The 19,174-nt window shown below is 42.4% G+C and overlaps 1 protein-coding gene across 2 annotated transcripts in view; it reads right to left on the reverse strand.

The window, feature by feature from the left end:
* CDH13 (cadherin 13) overlaps positions 1-19,174 on the reverse strand; it is a 657,553-nt gene that overhangs the window by 446,132 nt on the left and 192,247 nt on the right. For both annotated transcript variants that reach the window (XM_081924041.1, XM_081924042.1), the window contains exon 2: positions 15,465-15,576. In XM_081924041.1, the coding sequence (XP_081780167.1) occupies positions 15,465-15,576 (112 nt within the window). The remainder of the gene's footprint in view (positions 1-15,464; positions 15,577-19,174) is intronic.

Here is a 19,174-nt window from a genome sequence, read left to right on the forward strand (position 1 = left end):
TTTTTTATAAACCCCATCTTCTTGTCATTCAGGAAATGTCTCATTCAAATTGTGTTTTTTATGGCAGGTATAAAGATATAAAAATTATTTCCATATAAAAGCCATTTGTTTACAACTTTAGCTTACTGCTCTCTCTTGCTCTCACTCTCTCTCTGTGTGTGTGAGAGAGAGAGAGGGAGGGAGAGAGAGAATAATTCAACCTGATTGGCCTCTTATGTTTTGACAGTTCTTAAGAGCCTGATCCTCTGGGTGTCCAGAGGTTTGGAACCCACCACATACATGCAAATTAATTGTTCCCAGACTGAAGTAGGAGGCTCCCTCCTCCTCTTCCTCCTCCTCCTCCTCCTCTTCCTCCTTCTTTCAACTTATACACCACCGTATACCTGGAGGTCTGAGGGTGGTTCACAATAAGCCCACAACATATAAAATCAGCTCTCTCAATCTCGGCCTATTCCACATTGTGTGAAACATTAGTGTGTCAACTGCAGTGTGTAGGTGTGTCACGCAAATGCTCCCCACGCTCCTCCTAGAGCTAGAAAGGGGTTGGTTCAACCTCCCATTTGCTAGTGAAACTGAATTACTGTGTCGTGAAATGATGCATGTCTAAAAAGTGTGCCACTAACACAAGTTTGGAAAGCTCTGCTCTAATCACTACAGCACACTGGCTTCTCAATATGGGAAGGTGCCTCTGGAGGTGGGGAGGGTCTCTCACTCTGCAGGTTTAGGAGGTTATATAATAATAATAATAATAATAATAATAATAATAATAATAATAATAATTTATTTATGCCCCGCCCATCTGGCTGAGTTTCCCCAGCCACTCTGGGAGGCTCCCAATCGAGTGTTAAAAACAATACAGCATTAAATATTAAAAACTTCCCTAAACAGGGCTGCCTTCAGATGTCTTTCAAAAATGGGGTAGCTGCTTATTTCCTTGACATCTGATGGAAAGGCATTCCACAGGGCGGGCGCCACTACCAAGAAGGCCCTCTGTCTGGTTCCCTGTAACCTCACTTCTCACAATGAGGGAACTGCCAGAAGGCCCTCAGCGCTGGATCTCAGTGTCCGGGCTGAATGATGGTGGGGGGAGATGCTCCTTCAGGTAAACAGGACCGAGGCCATTAAGGGCTTTAGAGGTCAGCACCAACACTTTGAACTGTGCTCAGAAACGTGCTGGGAGCCAATGCCGAGCTCTCTGCAGGTTCTGCTAGTGGGTCATGCCCATCAGCCTCTAGCTCAGTGGTCTCCTGATTTCCAGCAGGTGCAGAATCTGCCCATAGTCTTAGCTCCTTAAGCTGGGGACTCTGCAGCCTCTGAAAGCTGCTGGACTCTGGGACCCTGACTGCTTTGCGGTGTGTGTGCGTCAAGCATTATATAAATTTTATGACTTAAATAATAATTCATGTCTATGCATCTGCCCTGGTTGTGTCTCTGCTGCTTATTACATGGTAGAGGAGGGACAAGGCAGCAGTGAGGTCTGCATGGTTCAGATGCACTTGCAGAGCTAATTGGTGCTTCTGCCGGTGCATTCTCCCCACACAGACCTCTCCACCACCTCACTCCTCAACTTCCCAATGTGATTGCCTGGAGATAGGTGAGCACTGCAGCCTCACCATACTACCCCCTACTGTGGCTATGTTATACTCCCACTGTCGGAGTGGAATACCAGTTCCTAGAAATCACAAGTGGGGAGAGTGCTGTTGCACTCAAGTCCTGCTTACGGACTTCCCAGGGGCATCTGACTAACCACTTTGGAAACAGAATGTTTGACTAGATGAGCCTTTGGCATGATCCAGCAAGGTTCTAGTTAAGTTCTTGTGCCTTTTATTAGTATTCTATATTAATTAGTTGCTTTCTTTGCCACAGGAACTCAAAGTGACTGACAATAAACAAATGCATGCATACATTAAAAGGAGCATTTAAAAAAACCCCTATTGTATTGTATTCCATTATATAGCATGTGTATATATCAAGTACCCCAATGACTGCTCACTCGACTGTTGTCTTTATTTCTTACTGGTAAAGGTATCTCCAGAGGAGATGGCTGTACATCTATGCATTTCTTATGCATTCACAACTGAGCTTCTGAAAAGTCTAAAATTGTGCCATATAATGTGGTGTCTCCAACTAATTTAAACTCAGAGTAGACCCATTGAAATTAATGAAGCTATGTCTGCCGCACTCTAACAGGTCAACTTTGAGTGGAACTAGCAATGTACACAACCCATACATTTATATCTACCATGCCAAAAAGAGGGCCTTTGCATAGCTGCAGTGTTGAAAGATCCAGGACTGACAAAATAAATGACTTATTTAAACAGGGCGTAGTTTTGCTTTCAGAAGTGTGATGTTAGCCAAAAACATAGATGGCTTTGAAAGATTGGACCAATCCATTGGGGATAAGGCTATCATTGACAATCAACTATCCACTGCATGACAACCCTTCAGATATTCAGAGGCAGCTATTTTGTCTTCCCTTTTCTTCTCCGGGCTAAAAATAACCATCTCTCTCTAGGATTCCTCACAGGACTCAGTTTCCAGAACCACACTAACCAAGATGTTCTCCTATGGACATGTAACAGTTTGCCAATGTCCTCCTTAAAATGTGGTATCAAAAACTCAACACAATATTCAAAATATGGCTTAACCACTGCAGAATAGAATGGCTAGTTCTTGTGATCCGGACACTATCATGAATGGTGAGACACCCTAGTCTTGTCCTTCAAAGGGGCATCAAAAAGCATCCTTGTTACCTGATAAATGAGAAAGAGGATACTGATAAGGTCATTTTAAAAAGTTTTTTTTTAATCTAACAGTGCTAGTCAATTTGAGATATATCAGAAAATATTACCTAACTGAAATTTTGATTAATATTGGATGTGCCAACTGGGCATAGGAAATAAAGGGTGGGGGAAAGAGTTTGGCTTTGCCCCTTTTTCACTAAGAGTTTCTTCTGAAAACATAATTAATGTAAGGTTTTCTCATTGCACCGAGCAACTGACATACCTCCTAATTGTGAGCAGTTGGCCATTGATTTAGGCTATTAGATGAACAGCTGTCTGGCATCACCCAACCAAAGCTGAGACATATTTCAAAAAAGTGTGATTTGTAAACTAGGCTGGTCCCTGGCATGGCTCCAGGAACAGATCTAATCTCAAATCGAGCTCAGTTGCCGCAGTTCAATCACCTCCATTCACAACCAAGAGGTTAATGGAGCATGTTGTCTTCATCACATCACCTTTATTTATGTGCAAGTTACATTGGAAAGGCGTGTTTGGCTTTAAAAAAAGAAAACAGTAACAGATGATGCTGACACACTTGCTTTATATTTTGATTCCCCCAACCTCTGAACAATTATGAAACCTGATGAGAAAATGAAAAACCTTTCCTTTTTATTTATGCTAGCACTCTCTCATTTGGGACCAACTGATGCTGCAAAAATTCTTTGCATCCACTATTTCCATGAATGTGCCTTGAGTAAATGATGCTTGACAAAACAATTTTATGCCAAAAGATGTCAGGAAGTCAAACTTTGCAGTTTGTATTACCACCCCCACTCCTGTCCAGGATCTCTGTTCTAAAGTTCTTGGGCTCACAGTGGTATAATTTGCTTCTCCCCCTCAAAAAAAAAAGTCACTGAGGTTCACCAATCAGACATGGTGAGCAGCATGAATTATTCACTGTATCCTATAAGATGTGCACCGCAATAAGCAACATGTTCAAGTACCATACACTAGGGCTGTGCATCTTATTCTGCTGAATCTCAAACTGAATTGGGCCAATTCAAGTCAACCTTGACTAGTAGGATGGAAGACAGAGAAGGTCAACAGTAGATGGAACCAGAGTCAAGGACAGGCAAAACCACTTATTTCTAGCTTTGCCCCCATCCTCTTTGCAAAGTTCTACAATGGCAATGCTGAGATTAAGGAGGAGGAAACTCTCAATGGGTTGTTAGTAAGAAGGCCAGCAAAACTGATGATCTTGGTTCAGTGACACCAGTTTTTCAAAGTATGATAATCATTTCCATCTCCAGCACCCCCTGCCAATCCCCTGCCTCTTAGCATCCCCTAGGTAATTCACTGCCTCCCAGGTGCCAGTTATGTTAGAAATGAATTTATAAACATATCATTTGTGTTGCTTGTTTGCGCCCCTCTTATTGGCTATCTTTGAACCACAGCACTAGGGGCGCAAACAAGCAACACAAATGATATGTTTATAAATTCATTTCTAACATAATTGTATCTCTGCATTTCTCATACTAATGTGCAGCCTGGAACTTCACTATCCACCAGACAGACAGTCACTGCCGTTCAACAAAAGCCATTCTCATGTAGAAGACAGTAAGATTAGAAAATGTGTGTCACATCAAATGGGTGGAAAGCTATCAAACTTTCCTAGCTTTATCAAAGTGCTGCTATAACCAATGGCAGACTTTGGGCTTTAAAATTTCAGCAGCCCCTAGTGCAAGGCCAAAATTTGTTGCCCACCCCCACCTCTCACTTTCTGTTCTAAGTCATGATTGCAGTGTCCTCTTTGGCTCCCTCTTGACTTGGTGCCCAGTGCAGGCAAAACGGTTGCACTCCCCTAAATCTGCCTCTCGTGTAACTTCCCCCAATATCAAATGTGGTTGGACACATGGATCATAGCTGCAGCTAGGATTTCAATAGCCTGCAAGGGAAAACCTTCAGGTTCATAAGTTTATTGTTCTAGCCAAAGGCCATGACAATCTTGTATTAGGCAATGGTATTAATAAAATAATACAGAACATACATTCATAATATAAAAATCCATAATATAAAAAACTTTGCCAAGTTCCTGAGCATTAAAACACAGTTTCCCTTGTGCTTCTCTGACAGCTCCAATTCTAATATTTTTTTGCCTTTTAAAAATCCAACTTGTCAACATTCAAGATGTAAGAGAGAGCGTTACCAGAGACACAAACAAACTCTTTATTATGATTATTAATCTAGATTTTTCAAGATAACCTACAAAAGAGAACAAATATAAAACAGATCAAAAACATCAGAAACAAAAACAATTATGGGTTGACTGGGTTGCCCAGAGAGCCACGTTTTAGACATTTTCCAAATAAAAAATAAATAAAATGCCCAGGATTTTAACTGATTTTATATGTAGTTTGTTTTTTGTTTTGTTTTTTACTTTTACTGTTGCAACATTAACAAACTTAAATCCAGCTTGATTTCATATTAAATCTCTGAATCACCACAACAATTTATAGCGACATCTTCTTATTACTGAAGGGGCCCAGCCCCCTAAAAAACATATTTGGAGGACCGAAATTGCCTCGGCCCCTAGGAGTCAGTGCCTAAGGTGTGAAATATGGATGTCTTAATTTATATTGGTGTGTCACCATTTCTTTCTCTTATTTTAGTTTGTTTGCTTTGTATGATATAATGCTCTGTTACTGCACTTTTGAGTTGTTAATAATGTTAATAAATGCATTTTCAAAAGTGGCTTGCCACATGCAAAACACAGACCCCCAAGTCTCTCTTGCATATGTGGGCACTCTAGCATAGGTGGAGCTCATTCTGTGGATTTTCTTTTTTTAAATCCTGGCAGCAGAAATAATGAAATGCAAATATTAGCGTCTCCGCCTGGCTCCCACTTGGACTCGGCCCTGGCACTGTAGTTCAGCCACCAATTAATTCCCTCACACACCGTTCAGCATAATAGCCTTGCTCTGATCTGAAATGTCTTTTAAAAGTTAAAATTAAAAGTATATGCATAAAGATCAAAGCCTCTTTCAGAATTCATTTCCCCCCTCAGGCCCTATTAAAATGCTGACACGGATGGCTGGAAAGAGGCAACTGTTTTGGCCACCTGGCAGCTCTCAACTGTGCTCTTTGCAAGCTTTGATCATGTGTAAAAAGAAGAAGAAGAAGAAGCATCACAAATTGTGCAATGCGGTGATGGGCTCAGAAAGACATGCTGTGAAGATGTTTGCAAGCACAAACCTCTCCTATATGCAATGAGGTTTCAAATTCATACCCCCTACACACACGTCTTTTACATCCTTTAATGAAGGGTGGTTTAAAGTGCACCAAATACACACAAGGACAGGGATGCGAAAGAAATTCAGCTTGGTTCACAATACAGTGTGGACCAACATAATCCACACTCTCTGAAATATTACCTGAAGTCCTATCAGTGTTGGCATTCTGACATCTCCTGATGACACACTTGCTTAGGCACACATTTCCCAGAACACAACTTCTGTTTTTTGTTTTGTTTTGTTTTGTTTTAAGAATGGCAAACTGCCACATGTAGCGCATTACTTGGATGTGTCTGGAGTCTTGGAAGCTTGACTACCCTACGTTCTCCTACAAATGGACCTTGAGCTTGTTTGGAGGTTCTAGCAGGGGAGCACAGCTATCGTATACCCTTGACCGAAGAACGGTACACTCCTTCTATCTGGGATGGTCGTCCTCTTCCACCGAGCGCGCAGCTTCGGGAGGGACGCACATGGAGCGGTGAGGGAGGAAGGGGACACCCGCCTAGCCAGCCAGATCAGCCGAATCAACCCTGGCGGTCAATGGGGTGACAGATGTCGCAGCCAGATCGCCCTCACATCCCCAGAACACAACTTCTGACTTCATTGTTTTAACTGTTTTAAAAACTGTTGTAATTGCCTTTCTTTTAATGGCTCATTTCATTGTATATTTTAATCAAGGATGTTTTAGTCCCCAATGGAATTGTTATTCTGTATTTTAATTATGTATTGATTTGCTAGTTGTAAACCACATATAGAAGTGTGTATAAATTAATATACTGACATATAAGCGAGGTATAAATTAATAAAGACCCACTGAATAAGAGTTGTCCTTTGAAACTCACACTACTGAGAGTGGTGCCATGCAACACTGTCCATCATTCACACCAAACATTTAAAGCACTGTGATAGCACTTTAAACAGTCATGGCTTCCTCTCCAAAAAACCTAGGAGTTCTAATTTGTTAAGAGCTGTTGGGAGACTCCTATAGTGACTTACATACAATCAAAGCAAGACAGTCCATACCAACAGGCTTACAGTCCAAGCAAACAAACCAACCAAGAGAAAAGGGGCAGGGAGGGAAGACGAAAATCAAAATCAAAACTCCCTAGTTGTCCCTATAATGATCAGTTGGCACAGTTCAGGGACAGGAGGTCCCTGATGAAGCTGGGCTTCCAGCAAAGCTGATTAAATAAGCCCTGTTTCCTACATCGCACACAGAGGCAGTCTAATGGAATGGCTGTCCCCAGGTGACAGTTAGCACAATCTCATGCTGTAACCAAAACATTATCTCCTGCAAAAAATCCAGGTTGTGCCTTTTTACAGGACACTTGGTGCCAGGGGTGCTGACGTTGGCCCCAGGTTATGGGTGCCCAATGGTGCCCGTGATGTAACGTGGTGTTGTGATGTCATGATGTCATGTTGCGTTAGGTTTCTACCAGAAGTTGCATTCAGCGGCCTGGTAGAACTTCCGACATGGTCTGGGAAGTACCGTCAGAGCCTCGCATTGTGGGTGCTAATCACCCACAATTTTTTTTGGGGGGTGCCCTAGCACCCAGAGTTCCCTAGACCTGGTGCCTATGCTTGGCGTGTATGGGAGTGAGCTCTGCTTCCCAGCTCTCCCACTGCTGGAACAGCTGCCCACAGAGTCACAATTCTCCAGAGCAGTTTAGCAATAAGTCTCTATTGACATGGAACTCGGGGAGTTGCTTCTGTGTGAGGGGAACAGTACCCCTAAGAAACTTTAGCTCTTATATTTATTTTGGAGGAAGCCCTAACTGTTTCCTCATAGTTCTTTAAATTGTATGGTGTGGATGTGGCCATTCTCCAACCAAGTAAGATTTCAAAAAATATGTATACATTCATGAAAATATTATGCATTACATTAGGGAAAACACAAAGAGTGTGTTGGAAGAAACATGCACTAAAATCGTATGAAATTGTGTGTGAAAGCCTGGCCTAGAAGAGCTGAATTCAAATCACTCCCCCCCCCCCCCAAGATATTAAATCCTGCCTGCCTCCCCCCCCCCCCAATCTATGGCATGTTATGAGAACATCAAAAGAATCCTAGGAATCATTGTATTCAAAACACTGGGAAGAAGTTCTTTGAACACAAACTGCTCTCTTTGGAAAGAACAAAAGAATGCTCCTTTTTTTAAAAAAAATGAGCATTTTTTCTTTCCTTTCCATAGAAACTTGCAGAGTCCCTTGTGCAGCATTTTCCAAGCATCCCTGTCAGGGCAGGTGGAGGGCAGGTGGACATGGCTTAGCTGAAATAAAAGATGCTGAAAAGGGGCAGCGATGGCCTCCATCTTCTATGGCTTTAAAGGAGGATTTGATAGATTCATGGAGAGAAAAGACTATCAATTGCTTCTAACCATGATGACTATGCTCTGTCTCCAGGGTCAGAGGCAGCAATGGTTTTGAGTACCAGTTGCTGGAAACTGCAAAAGGGGAGAGTGCTCTTTTGCTCAGACTCTGTTTGCAGGTTTCCTACAAGCACCTCGTTGGCCACCTTGAGAACAGGATGATGGAGTAGATGGACCACTGGACTGATGCAGCAGGCTCATCTTATGTTCTTATGAAATAGCCTGGAGAGCCAAATGGGGAGGACTGGCAGATCAAATATGGGCTGTGGGCCAGAGGTTTCCAACCCCTGGTCTAGCACAATGCTGTTTCTCTGCTGTGCCCAACCATATGTAGGACAGCCACATTCCCAATGAAGAGGAAATGTCCCACCAAAAAGGGAGTCACACATTTGTGTAACACTTGCATAAGCTAATTTATATGCATAGATACAAATTTCAAAATAACCTGAGGGGCTTTGCTTGCCTTCATCATAACTTGCTCAAAATTTCCATGGGAACCACAGGAATATGCCTTATACAGAGTCAGACTATCCGGGTGATTATTGACTGGCTTTGGATCTTCAGGGTTTCAGGCAGGGAGTCTATTCCTATCTAGAGATACTGGGGACTGAACCTGTGACCTTCCACATGCAAAGGAAATGTTCTTACCACCGAGCTATGGCTCTTCTGGCTTTAAAAGGACCAAGATGCACAGCTAGGAGCAGAGTACCATCCAGCTCAGGTGACAGTGCTTAAGTGAAGCAAGGGGTGGAGAAGCTGTGGATGGAGAACCTTCAAGCTGTAACTCACTACAGCTCCCCTCATCACTCACCATTGGCTATGTTGGTTGGGAATGATGGAAGCTGGAGTCCTACCACATCTGGAGGGTCACAGATGTTCCCCAATGCTGCATTTCCAAAGCTGACCTTTAGGAATGTCGGAAAGAGGTTGAAAGCAGGTGCTGTGTGCACAGAAGGAATGAGTTATGCCTTTCTCTTATGCATGTTTTTCATGCACTAATAGGAAAGCATTAGGGAATATACTTTTGTATTCTGGCGTGTTGTGTTGTGTTTACAAAATCTGCACCCCCTACAATGAGTTGCTCTAGTACTGGATGCTCTTCAGAGGACCCTGCTGTTAGGCTCAACAAAAGTGCAACTTTCATCAAAGAACGCAGCAGAGACACCTTAAAGCACCCGTGATTAATCAGTTAATAAATCCCACACAGTGGAAGTAAATTAAGCTAACAGCACCAGGGCAAAATGAATGGGGTTGGGAAGGAAATTCTTCATTAAAATCCAGCAGACGCAAGAACCTGCCGATGGACAGACAACCACCCACTCCGATCTGAAGGATTGCACACCCAGAAAATGCAATCCATCACGTAAGTGACAGAAGAGGTCAGCCATTAATTAACATCCAAATTAAAGCTTTTCAAGTAAGGGTCACAACTGCCTTTGTTTTGACATTTAAATCATTGGCAATGCTCTTCCTGGCTTTGCATTCACAGCACGCCATCCCAATGCTTTTTGTTAATTGCCTTCATTTTTCATGTATACCATTTCATTTATTGTCATTTTTTTAAAAAGTATCCTCCCCCCCGCAAAAGCCCCCCCCCCCACAAAAGCCACAACTCGTGTATGTTAAAAAGTAAAACATGATTAATGCAACATGATTATTTTTATGCATGTAGCAGGGTTGCTTGGTGATGTTCTATCATCTCCGCATGAACAACGACTGCCACTGCTAGAAATTTGCTGACCCGGGTGGTTACTGAACCTGCATGCTGACCCGGGTGGTTACTGAACCTGCATGCAACCTCCGTATCATGATGACGGAGTCAATGGAAATTTCCCATAGGTGGCATCTAGTGAGAGAACAGGGTCAATTACCTTTTGAAACCCTTTAATATGAACAATGAGCAGCATCTTGTGTGGGTGGAAATCCACAACTTAGGGGCTGCCACGGAGAATTCCTTTCCCCTCTGAACCTCTGAGAGAGGTGGAACTTCCAAGAGTGTCCCTTCTGCTGACCTTAAGACTTGTGAGTGTCTGTAGTATATACTGTTGTACACTGCCTTGTTACTTTACACAAGTTGGTGGTATATAAATCTTTTTATGAATAAGGTGTGCAGGATGCAAACGCCATAATTCTGCAGTAAACTAGATGAAGAAAGGTGTCATTTGCCACATAAATATGTCAGCAGTGGCTAAATATCTAGAGGATGGCTTCAAAGATTATAGCAATGAAACATTTCCCAGTGTCTCTGGGACCCAAGAAGATCTAAGATGAAGTCATGCTGATTTCCTTAGAAACACTGGAAGCTGGGGGGTGGGGCAGAACATTTTAGCTATCTTTTCATAGGTTAGTCAAAAGCTAAAGTTTAAAAAAAATGAGAGAGGAAAGCAACAATGAGAAATTAGGTGCACCAACATAAATGTTTCTACTGCTGCTACCCTGAGTTTGCCTGCTGTGTTCCATTTTTACTTGTCGTCTGAAATTCTCTTGAGCTCTCAGGCATATTTTCTTTGCTTTTGGGGGGCAGTGGATGAAACATGCTCAGAAACTTCAGTAGAAAATTGCGTTCTTGTTTCAAGTTGACCTGAATCATTTATTGTGTCTCTGTGTTTGCATAATAACACACACACACACACACACACACACACACACACTTACTGAAGTCAACTCAAAAAAAGAAGACAATTTTTCACACTCAGAACCAGAGGTTGAGGGCCCACATGTTCCAAATTCCCCACACTTATGAGGAATCATGCAAAGGATCAGGATGCAAGCATTCATTCTGTTAAAATATTTTAAAGATTGTTATCGTTGTTATTATAACAGTCCTGCTCATAATACAAAGATGATCTGCTTCTGAAGTCATTGTTAGAAAGACTATAGATGCATTGACCTGTATGTATAAGCAAGAAGATATCATGCCCAGAGGAAGGGCAAGATATAAATTCTGTAAACCAAACAATCAGTAAGTAACTGCATCTTGGAGAAGCATCTTTTCCTACCAGGGTCTGACACGGGTGTTCCAATCCTAGTATCCATCTGGAAAAGACACTTTTCTAGGGCTTGAGTACACCACACCACATCCCTTAACAGTCCTGATTTGAGTGGGACATTGCAGAATTACAAAAGCCACCCTGGCTTCTGATTGGATTCTGGAATGTCCCATTTCGGCTCATGCAGCACATGAACTATGAAACTTGCTCCCACTGTAGGCAGTGATAGCCACCAATTTGGAGGGTTTTTAAAGGTGAGACAAATTCATGGAAGAGGAGGAGGCTATCAACAGCTGTGAGCCATAATGGTGAGACTTCTCTTCCTTGTTTGGAGACAGCAATGCTTCTGAATACCAAGTGCTGGAAAATCCAGCAGCACTTTTGTGCTCAGGTCCTGCTTATAGGTTTCCCAGAGGTATCTGGACAGCCATTGTGAGAACAGAATGCTGGACTTGATGGGCCACTGGCTTGATCCAGCAGGCTCTCCCTACATTCTCATGATGCCTTCTCTTTCATAGATTAATAGGCAAAACATTCATCTCCCCACCCTGTTTCAAACTTCTTTATTGCACTTTGTTTTATATCTTACTACATGGCATTTTAAAAGGTTGTTGAATGTGGGAAGCAAACTTTTTTATTGCTTCAGCCTGCATGCAAATAATAAAGAGAGAGAGAGAGAGAGGCCTCTTCACTTCTGCCTCTTTCTTTCCCCTCGTAACTTTCATGAATAATGAACACAAGGGCATTTACAACTATGTAGTAAATACATAAGAAGGAAGTAAAAAAAAAGCCCCGTTCTTAATTACTGACGGAAACAGTGGCAATGGTATGTGTGGCATGTTTCTGTTTAAATTAAAAATATCAAGGGGATTTGCAGAGCATGGGGAGGGGGAGATAGATGTTTCTCTACAACAAAATATGACTGTTCTTTTCAATCTTCAGCTGAGAATTAAAAGTACTCTGTTTATTGAAGACTACAAAAGCAATCACCGTTAGACTTGCTTTGCATATTTGCTCTATTAATTTACATACTCATGGTGGGCTGCACATGCAGATGCAATGACTAAATTACACTGTTCTTGAGTAATGGCAACATTAAAAAAAGTGCTCAGCCTAGTCAAACAGACAATAAAAAATATTGATGAGTCGGCTGGAAAGCCTCTGGTTTAGGGGCACTTCTTCCGCACTGATTCATCTTGGGGTTTGATTATACCCGCTTGCCCTTATCTCTTATCTCATTCTGCTAAGCTATCCCCTCAAGTAGGACACTGCTATCATCCCACATTGAAAATATGTGGATCGAATTCCCAGAGCTTCAAAGATTTTGAGGAGAGGCTAATATAATTGACCTGTTATTTTCCCAACCTTCCAGCTGCACACATGCCTCTCCTAATTGGGAGAGGAATTGGTGGCCCCAGCTGAGCCCAGCAGATGTTGGGACCAAAGGGTCCTTGTAGGGACTCTGGGACACTTGCTATGAAAGACACATCAACCTTGGATCTGGAGGTTGGATCTCCATACCACTGACTTAAGACACATTTAAAGCACATACATTCTGATCAGCCATGGCATCCCTCCAATAATTATGCGAGCTGGAGATGCCAGGGATTATATCTGGGTTCTCTATACAAAGCATGTGCTGTGTCACTGAGCCACAGTCCTTTTGAATGAATGATGTTCAAAAATCAAGCATATGTGCCCTTAAAAGGAAAGGATCCTGGGGGATATGATGTTAGAGCATGTTCTTCTAGAACAACATGTGCACTATCCTTGAAACAAGCACAGTAAGACACAGGCAGAATCCTTTTACACACACAACCTAGAAGGATCAAATATCCATGAGAGCCTCTTGAACATCAAAACAAGATGTCCAATAGTAATGATGGCTAGACAGCTAAAGCTCCCTTTTGTTCAAAGGAAGTGGATACTGCAAATCACTGAGAGCATTTTGACTCACTTTAATTTTTTACAGGGAGAATTATTTGGGAATTCAAGATTCCCTACAATATGCAGATCCAGTATCACTGAGAGAATGCATTGCTGAGATATGTCTATATCACACTAACTGGGAAACATGGAAGAGTTGCATTGTTCCTTCTGTCCAAGGATGGCACATATGAAAAACAGGCAGAGAACAAGTCAGGTCATTCCCCAGCAAACTGTTATGAATGCACAAAGTTTGCTTCACACCCCTTGAGAACGGTGGTCATCAGGCAGCTATTTATTTATTACAGTGATTTGTATTCCACTTAATCACAGTTGTCTCTAAGCAGTGCACAGGAGACTAAAAAAAGCAATTCTAAAAATAGTTAAAAATGAATTAAAACAATAAAAACAGAATTCAATTAAAAGCCTGTTGAAGGATAAAGAAGTGATCAGTAAGTGCCAAAAGTTCAACAGGGAAAGGGCCTTTCTGATTTCAAGTAGCACAATACTGAACACATGACCCTCTGTGGATACAAGCCATGCAACCCAGCCATGGGGGACCACTAACAGGGACTTCCTCAAAGACCCTAGTGACCAAGCAGGGATATAATGGATCAGGCAGTCCCTAAAGTTTCCTGAACTCAAGTTATGAAGGAATTTGTTAATTAATATAAGAACCTTGAACCTGGCCTGGTAGGGTATAGGCATCCAATGCAAGCTTTTCACACTGGAGTTCCATGCTGGTGATAGTCTGTTCCCATCAAAAATCTAGCTGCAGCATTTTGCACCAGCAGGAGTCTCTGGACAACAACAACAACTTATTATTTATACCCTGCCCATCCAGCTGGGTTTCCCCAGTCACTCAGGTCAGCTCAAGAATAGCCCCACACAGCATGCATTGCAGTAATTGAGTCTTTAGCTTAACATGAATCATGGTGGCCAGATAATCTCTGTCCAAAAATGGCCATAGCTGGTATAGCAGCTGTAGCTGGTAAAAGAAATCCCTGGTCACTGAGGCTACCTGAGCCACCAATATTGGTGCAGGAGCACCCACAAACTCTGAATCTGTTCTTTCAGAGAGAGTGCAATCCTATCTAGCACAGGCAACTGGCCTAACTTCTGCACATTGGAACCACCAACCCGCAGCATCTCCATCTTCTCAGCATTCAAGCTCAGCTTCCTGGCTTTCATCCACTCCACCCAGGCATTAGGAACCATTAACTTTTGTCACCGCAGAGACAAGTGAAAAAAACTCTTCCAAACCATGTATCAAGAGTCTTATGCAGTTGAGGCTTTCTGCAGTTCCTCTATGAGAAATACCACCAACACTATATTTGAACAACCTTGGCTCAAATCCAAGACATTTGTGGATGCAACACTTCATCCATCGGTCATGAAACCTCCAGAAACATGAATGGTAAAGCCACTACATGTTCTCCAGTTCCCCCTTAGTACCTTGATCAAACAACTCAAGTGCAGAAAGCACAGTTAAGACTTTATGGACCATTTAGCCTTGTGCTATCTGCTTGCCAAGCACACAAAGCCTCTTCCCATCAGTGCCAGCACTTTAATGCAACACCTGTCTACTGGAAATGGAATTTGGCCATGCAGTTCATTCATACTCCCAACTGGCAATAGCAGTTGGTCACCAGAGGTTCAAATGCAGAGGATAAGAAAATGTCTGGAAAGGTCTGAGTAGCACATTCTGAGGTTCAACACATAGCAGGAACATCTTGTGGACAAGTTGCAAGACATACACTCACTTGCAACTCAAGGTTCTCTATCATAGTCACTCGTTATCAGCACAAAACCAACAAATTGATTCAAGAACCAAATACTTCAGGAGAAAGGGTACAGTGTTTATTCCCAGTGTCCACATCAATATACAAGCCAACCATTAATTAATGGACAGGAACTACTCAACACAGAGCCATAATACAAAGAAAAGTCTGTATTAATACGGGTTAAGAAAAAGCCTCTTCTGCTTTCAAAATAATAATAATAAAATAAATAGAAGTAATCACACTCCTGTAGGAACAACAGAGGGGAGCCTGTCACAAGGACAATGAATTTTCTGATATATTCCAAAAATGATAGGAACACACAGGCTGCGGTTAATACAATTTGTGTGCGTGTGCAGAAATGACATATGAAAATAAGCTTCCTTACAATTCAGAATCGGCTGGTCCGCCATGAATGCAGACGGGTGTTCAATATGAAAAACCTTTTGTTGGAATCCAGGGATGCATTCTAAATCTTCCGTGAACACATGCAGCAGCACCTGAGAAAACAAAGGGGAAAATGACTTTTCATATCTGCTTGTTCACCGCTCATGCTGGCTTCTGCAAATGATAGCAGGTTTGGATTCAACTTTCCACGAGATTAAAAATGCTCCCTTACATCACACCTTCCCTTTAAGTTTGCTAGTTACTTTAAAAAATTCCCTTTAAGTTTTCTAGTTCTTGCCTTGAGGGTGTACTGCAGAGCTTTCATGCAAACTGTAAGAGGAAGTGACATAAATACATTTCCCATGCAGTCAATCTAATGCAGTTAACAAAGCACATCAAACAGGTATTTTAGGACACTCATCTTTGGCATGTGTGTGTGTGTGTGTGTGTGTCCTATTGGGTTGCCCATTGATTTCAGTGTTTGAGTGCCAGTAATCTCCCAGGACATGAAAGTTCACTGTGTGCGGAAGCAGCCTCTGAGAAGCAAGCTGTTAAATGTCTTTGAAATGTTAACATCTGTGGGCACTGGGGGGAAGAAAGGCAATGAGGAGTCCATGGGACTAATTGTACATGGTGCAAATCTGTTAATTAAGGCCCAAAGTAGCCATTATCGGGGACATTATGGGCTGCTACCTTCCAACCATGACACCATTGAGCTTACAATTTCCTTTCCCACAAGCAGCCACCAGTGTTGCAAATGGGGAACAGGGAGTTTAATGATGCTCAATGGTAGAGGACATATTTTGCCCGCAAGAGGTCCCAGGCTCAGTCCCTGGCAGGAGAGGGGAAGATTTTTGTCCAAAACACTGTATGTTTGAGAGCCACTGCCAATCAGTTGGCATGTTTGATTTATTTATTTTGATCCAACATGGCTACCTGAGATAGTTTTAACTGGATCTGGGACCACCAGCATGCAAAGGATGAATAAGATGATGTAAGCAATATCTGCACTTCACTCAGTCGCAGTCATGGTTACAGCCCCCCCCCCTTTGATTCATTTGTACATCCTATTGATTTTTAATTTTTTTACAGTTGCATTCTCAAAAATTAATAATCACACACACATTTAAAATGATGCAGTCTGCCATGGAGACATTGCTTTCCCTGTCAGGCAATTGGGGAGCAAAATATATTGCACTGCACACCATAGGAAGGATAGGAACATTTTCAACACAGTGGTACTCTTGAATAATGCATCACAGCAAAAACACTAAACACCACTGAGCCTCTACCCTATGGGGTACTGTGGAGAACAACTACTCCAGCCCTGTAGACAACAAAGTTTTCAGCTGGACACAGCTTCATTGTTCAGTCTTTTGGAGCAAGACGAAAACATAGCCTGCAGGAGGCGGGAGGAACACTACTTCCCATCTTCGGCATAAGCCACAATTTGCCCAGTTTTGGCTATCATTCAAAAGATGTTTACCTGGAGGAAGACTTGAAATGAAATGTTTGCAGCATGCTGGAAGGTGAATCTGAAGGTGAAAGTTAAGTACAGTTTGTGTCAGTGTTTGTATGAGATCACTGATCTGCCTTGTCACTGTATGAGCTCCAAGGAAAGGGAGGAGAAAGGCAAAAAGAAAGGAATTTGTCAAAGTCCACTTCCAAAGTGATTCCTCTGAGTGCAGCTGAAATCTCATAAGGCTATTTTCCTGGGTAATCTTAAATAAAGAACAAGCTTGCGATGATGGAAAACTAGAGGCCAAACACATACTTTGAAAGGTTCAGTGGAGCACGCACATGGCTCTGAAAAACCATCAGGAAGCCTAGAGCTTGGGCGACTAACCTGTGACTCTCCATATGCTGTTGGACTACAAGTCCCATTGTTCTTGACTACTGACCATGCTGTCTGGGACAATGACTGCTGGAGCATCACAGGTTACTCATTCTTGGCCTGGAGGTGTCAGCACCTTAGAGCCACCCAATCAGCTTGAAAGTGGAGCTTTTAAGCAACTGAGAAGTATATTTCTATGTGCTGTTTGGAGCCAATCAATATGCAAGGAGGTGAGTAATACAGGTGAGGAAGAGCACCAAGGAAGAGTCATTCTACATGCTGGAAAGCTAAGCATTAACACTGAAAACACAAGGTGTTTCAGTTTCAAGAGAATGGTTTGCAAGTTCTGTTACATACAATAGAACTTCAAGGAAAACTGAGATAAGTTACACTGAAAGAACATATTGGAGCACACTAAATTGTTTGCGTACATTCACAGCAAATAGATATATCTAGTTGAAAAGCAGCTCAAGGAGGTCTGCATTGATCTTTGCAATGCACCACGAATTATTATTATTGTATAATTATATAGAACCTTTTAATGAGGGTGAAAGAGGAGAGCGCAAAATATGGTCTGAAGCTCAACCTCAAAAAAAACTAAGATTATGGCCACTGGTCCCATCACCTCCTGGCAAATAGAAGGGGGAAGAAATGGAGGCAGTGAGAGATTTTACTTTCTTGGGCTCCATGATCACTGCAGATGGTGACAGCAGCCAGGTAAAAGACGCCTGCTTTTTGAGAGAAAAGCAATGACAAACCAAGACAGCATATTAAAAAGCAGAGACGTTACCTTGCCGACAAAGATCCTTATAGTTGAAGCTATGGTTTTCTCAGTAGTGATGTATGGAAGTGAGAGCTGGACCATAAAAGAAGGATGCTCGCCGAAGAATTGATGTTTTTGAATTATGGTCCTGGAGGAGACTCTTGAGAGTCCCATGGACTGCAAGCAGATAAAACCTATCCATTCTTAAGGAAATCAGCCCTGAGTGCTCATTAGAAGGACAGATCCTGAAGCTGAGGCTCCAATACTTTGGCCACCTCATGAGAAGACTCCCTGGAAAAGACCCTGATGTTTGGAAAGATTGAGGGCACAAGGAGAAGGGGACAACAGAGGATGAGATGGTTGGACAGTATTCTCAAAGCTACAAACATGAGTCTGACCAAACTGCAGGAGGCAGCGGAAGACAGGAGTGCTTGGCATGCTCTAGTTCCTGGGGTCACAAAGAGTCGGACACGACTAAACGACTAAACAACAACAAGTATAATCTTAGAAAGTAGTGTAATCTTAGAAGGATGTGTGGCTGCAAGGAACCACGGTTTTGAGACGGAGTGACTGTCATGAAGGAGCCCTGAACTTCTAAATTTGCCACTACCCTACTGCATACAACTCAATAACTTATTTGGTTGGTGTTGTGGGTGCCTTTTAACACACCTGGCATTTGAACTCCATTCCTCTCACTTAAATGTATCTCAGCCGGTAGCCTGAGAGCTTGACGCCAAGACAAGTTGGCAGAGCTCAGGCAGAGCAGATGGATATATACCTCATCCTAAATGGTGTGCAACAACTTTGACCTTTTGTTCAAGTGATAAACTAGAAGGTTGGAAGGAGCCAGGAGTGGGACAGAAAGATCAAGCCATGGTCCACCCTACAGTGCTCAGACAGCAGTAGTTTGTAGCTCACCTTATTCTCTGGGTATGAATGGAGAAATTTGATTCAGTTCACATGTAAAGGCGAACTTACAATACTGTATATGCAATTTCTGAAACAATGCACCAACTGAAACGCTGTAATCACTTAAATTCACTCTTCCCAGAGTTTTGCTATGCAGTTTGCAAGCCCCTAATTCCCCCCCCCCCCAAATCCTAAGGTAAAGAAC

This window comes from Podarcis melisellensis (assembly GCF_964234715.1).
Source record: "Podarcis melisellensis genome assembly, chromosome: 8".
Classification (NCBI taxonomy): Eukaryota; Metazoa; Chordata; class Lepidosauria; order Squamata; family Lacertidae; genus Podarcis; species Podarcis melisellensis.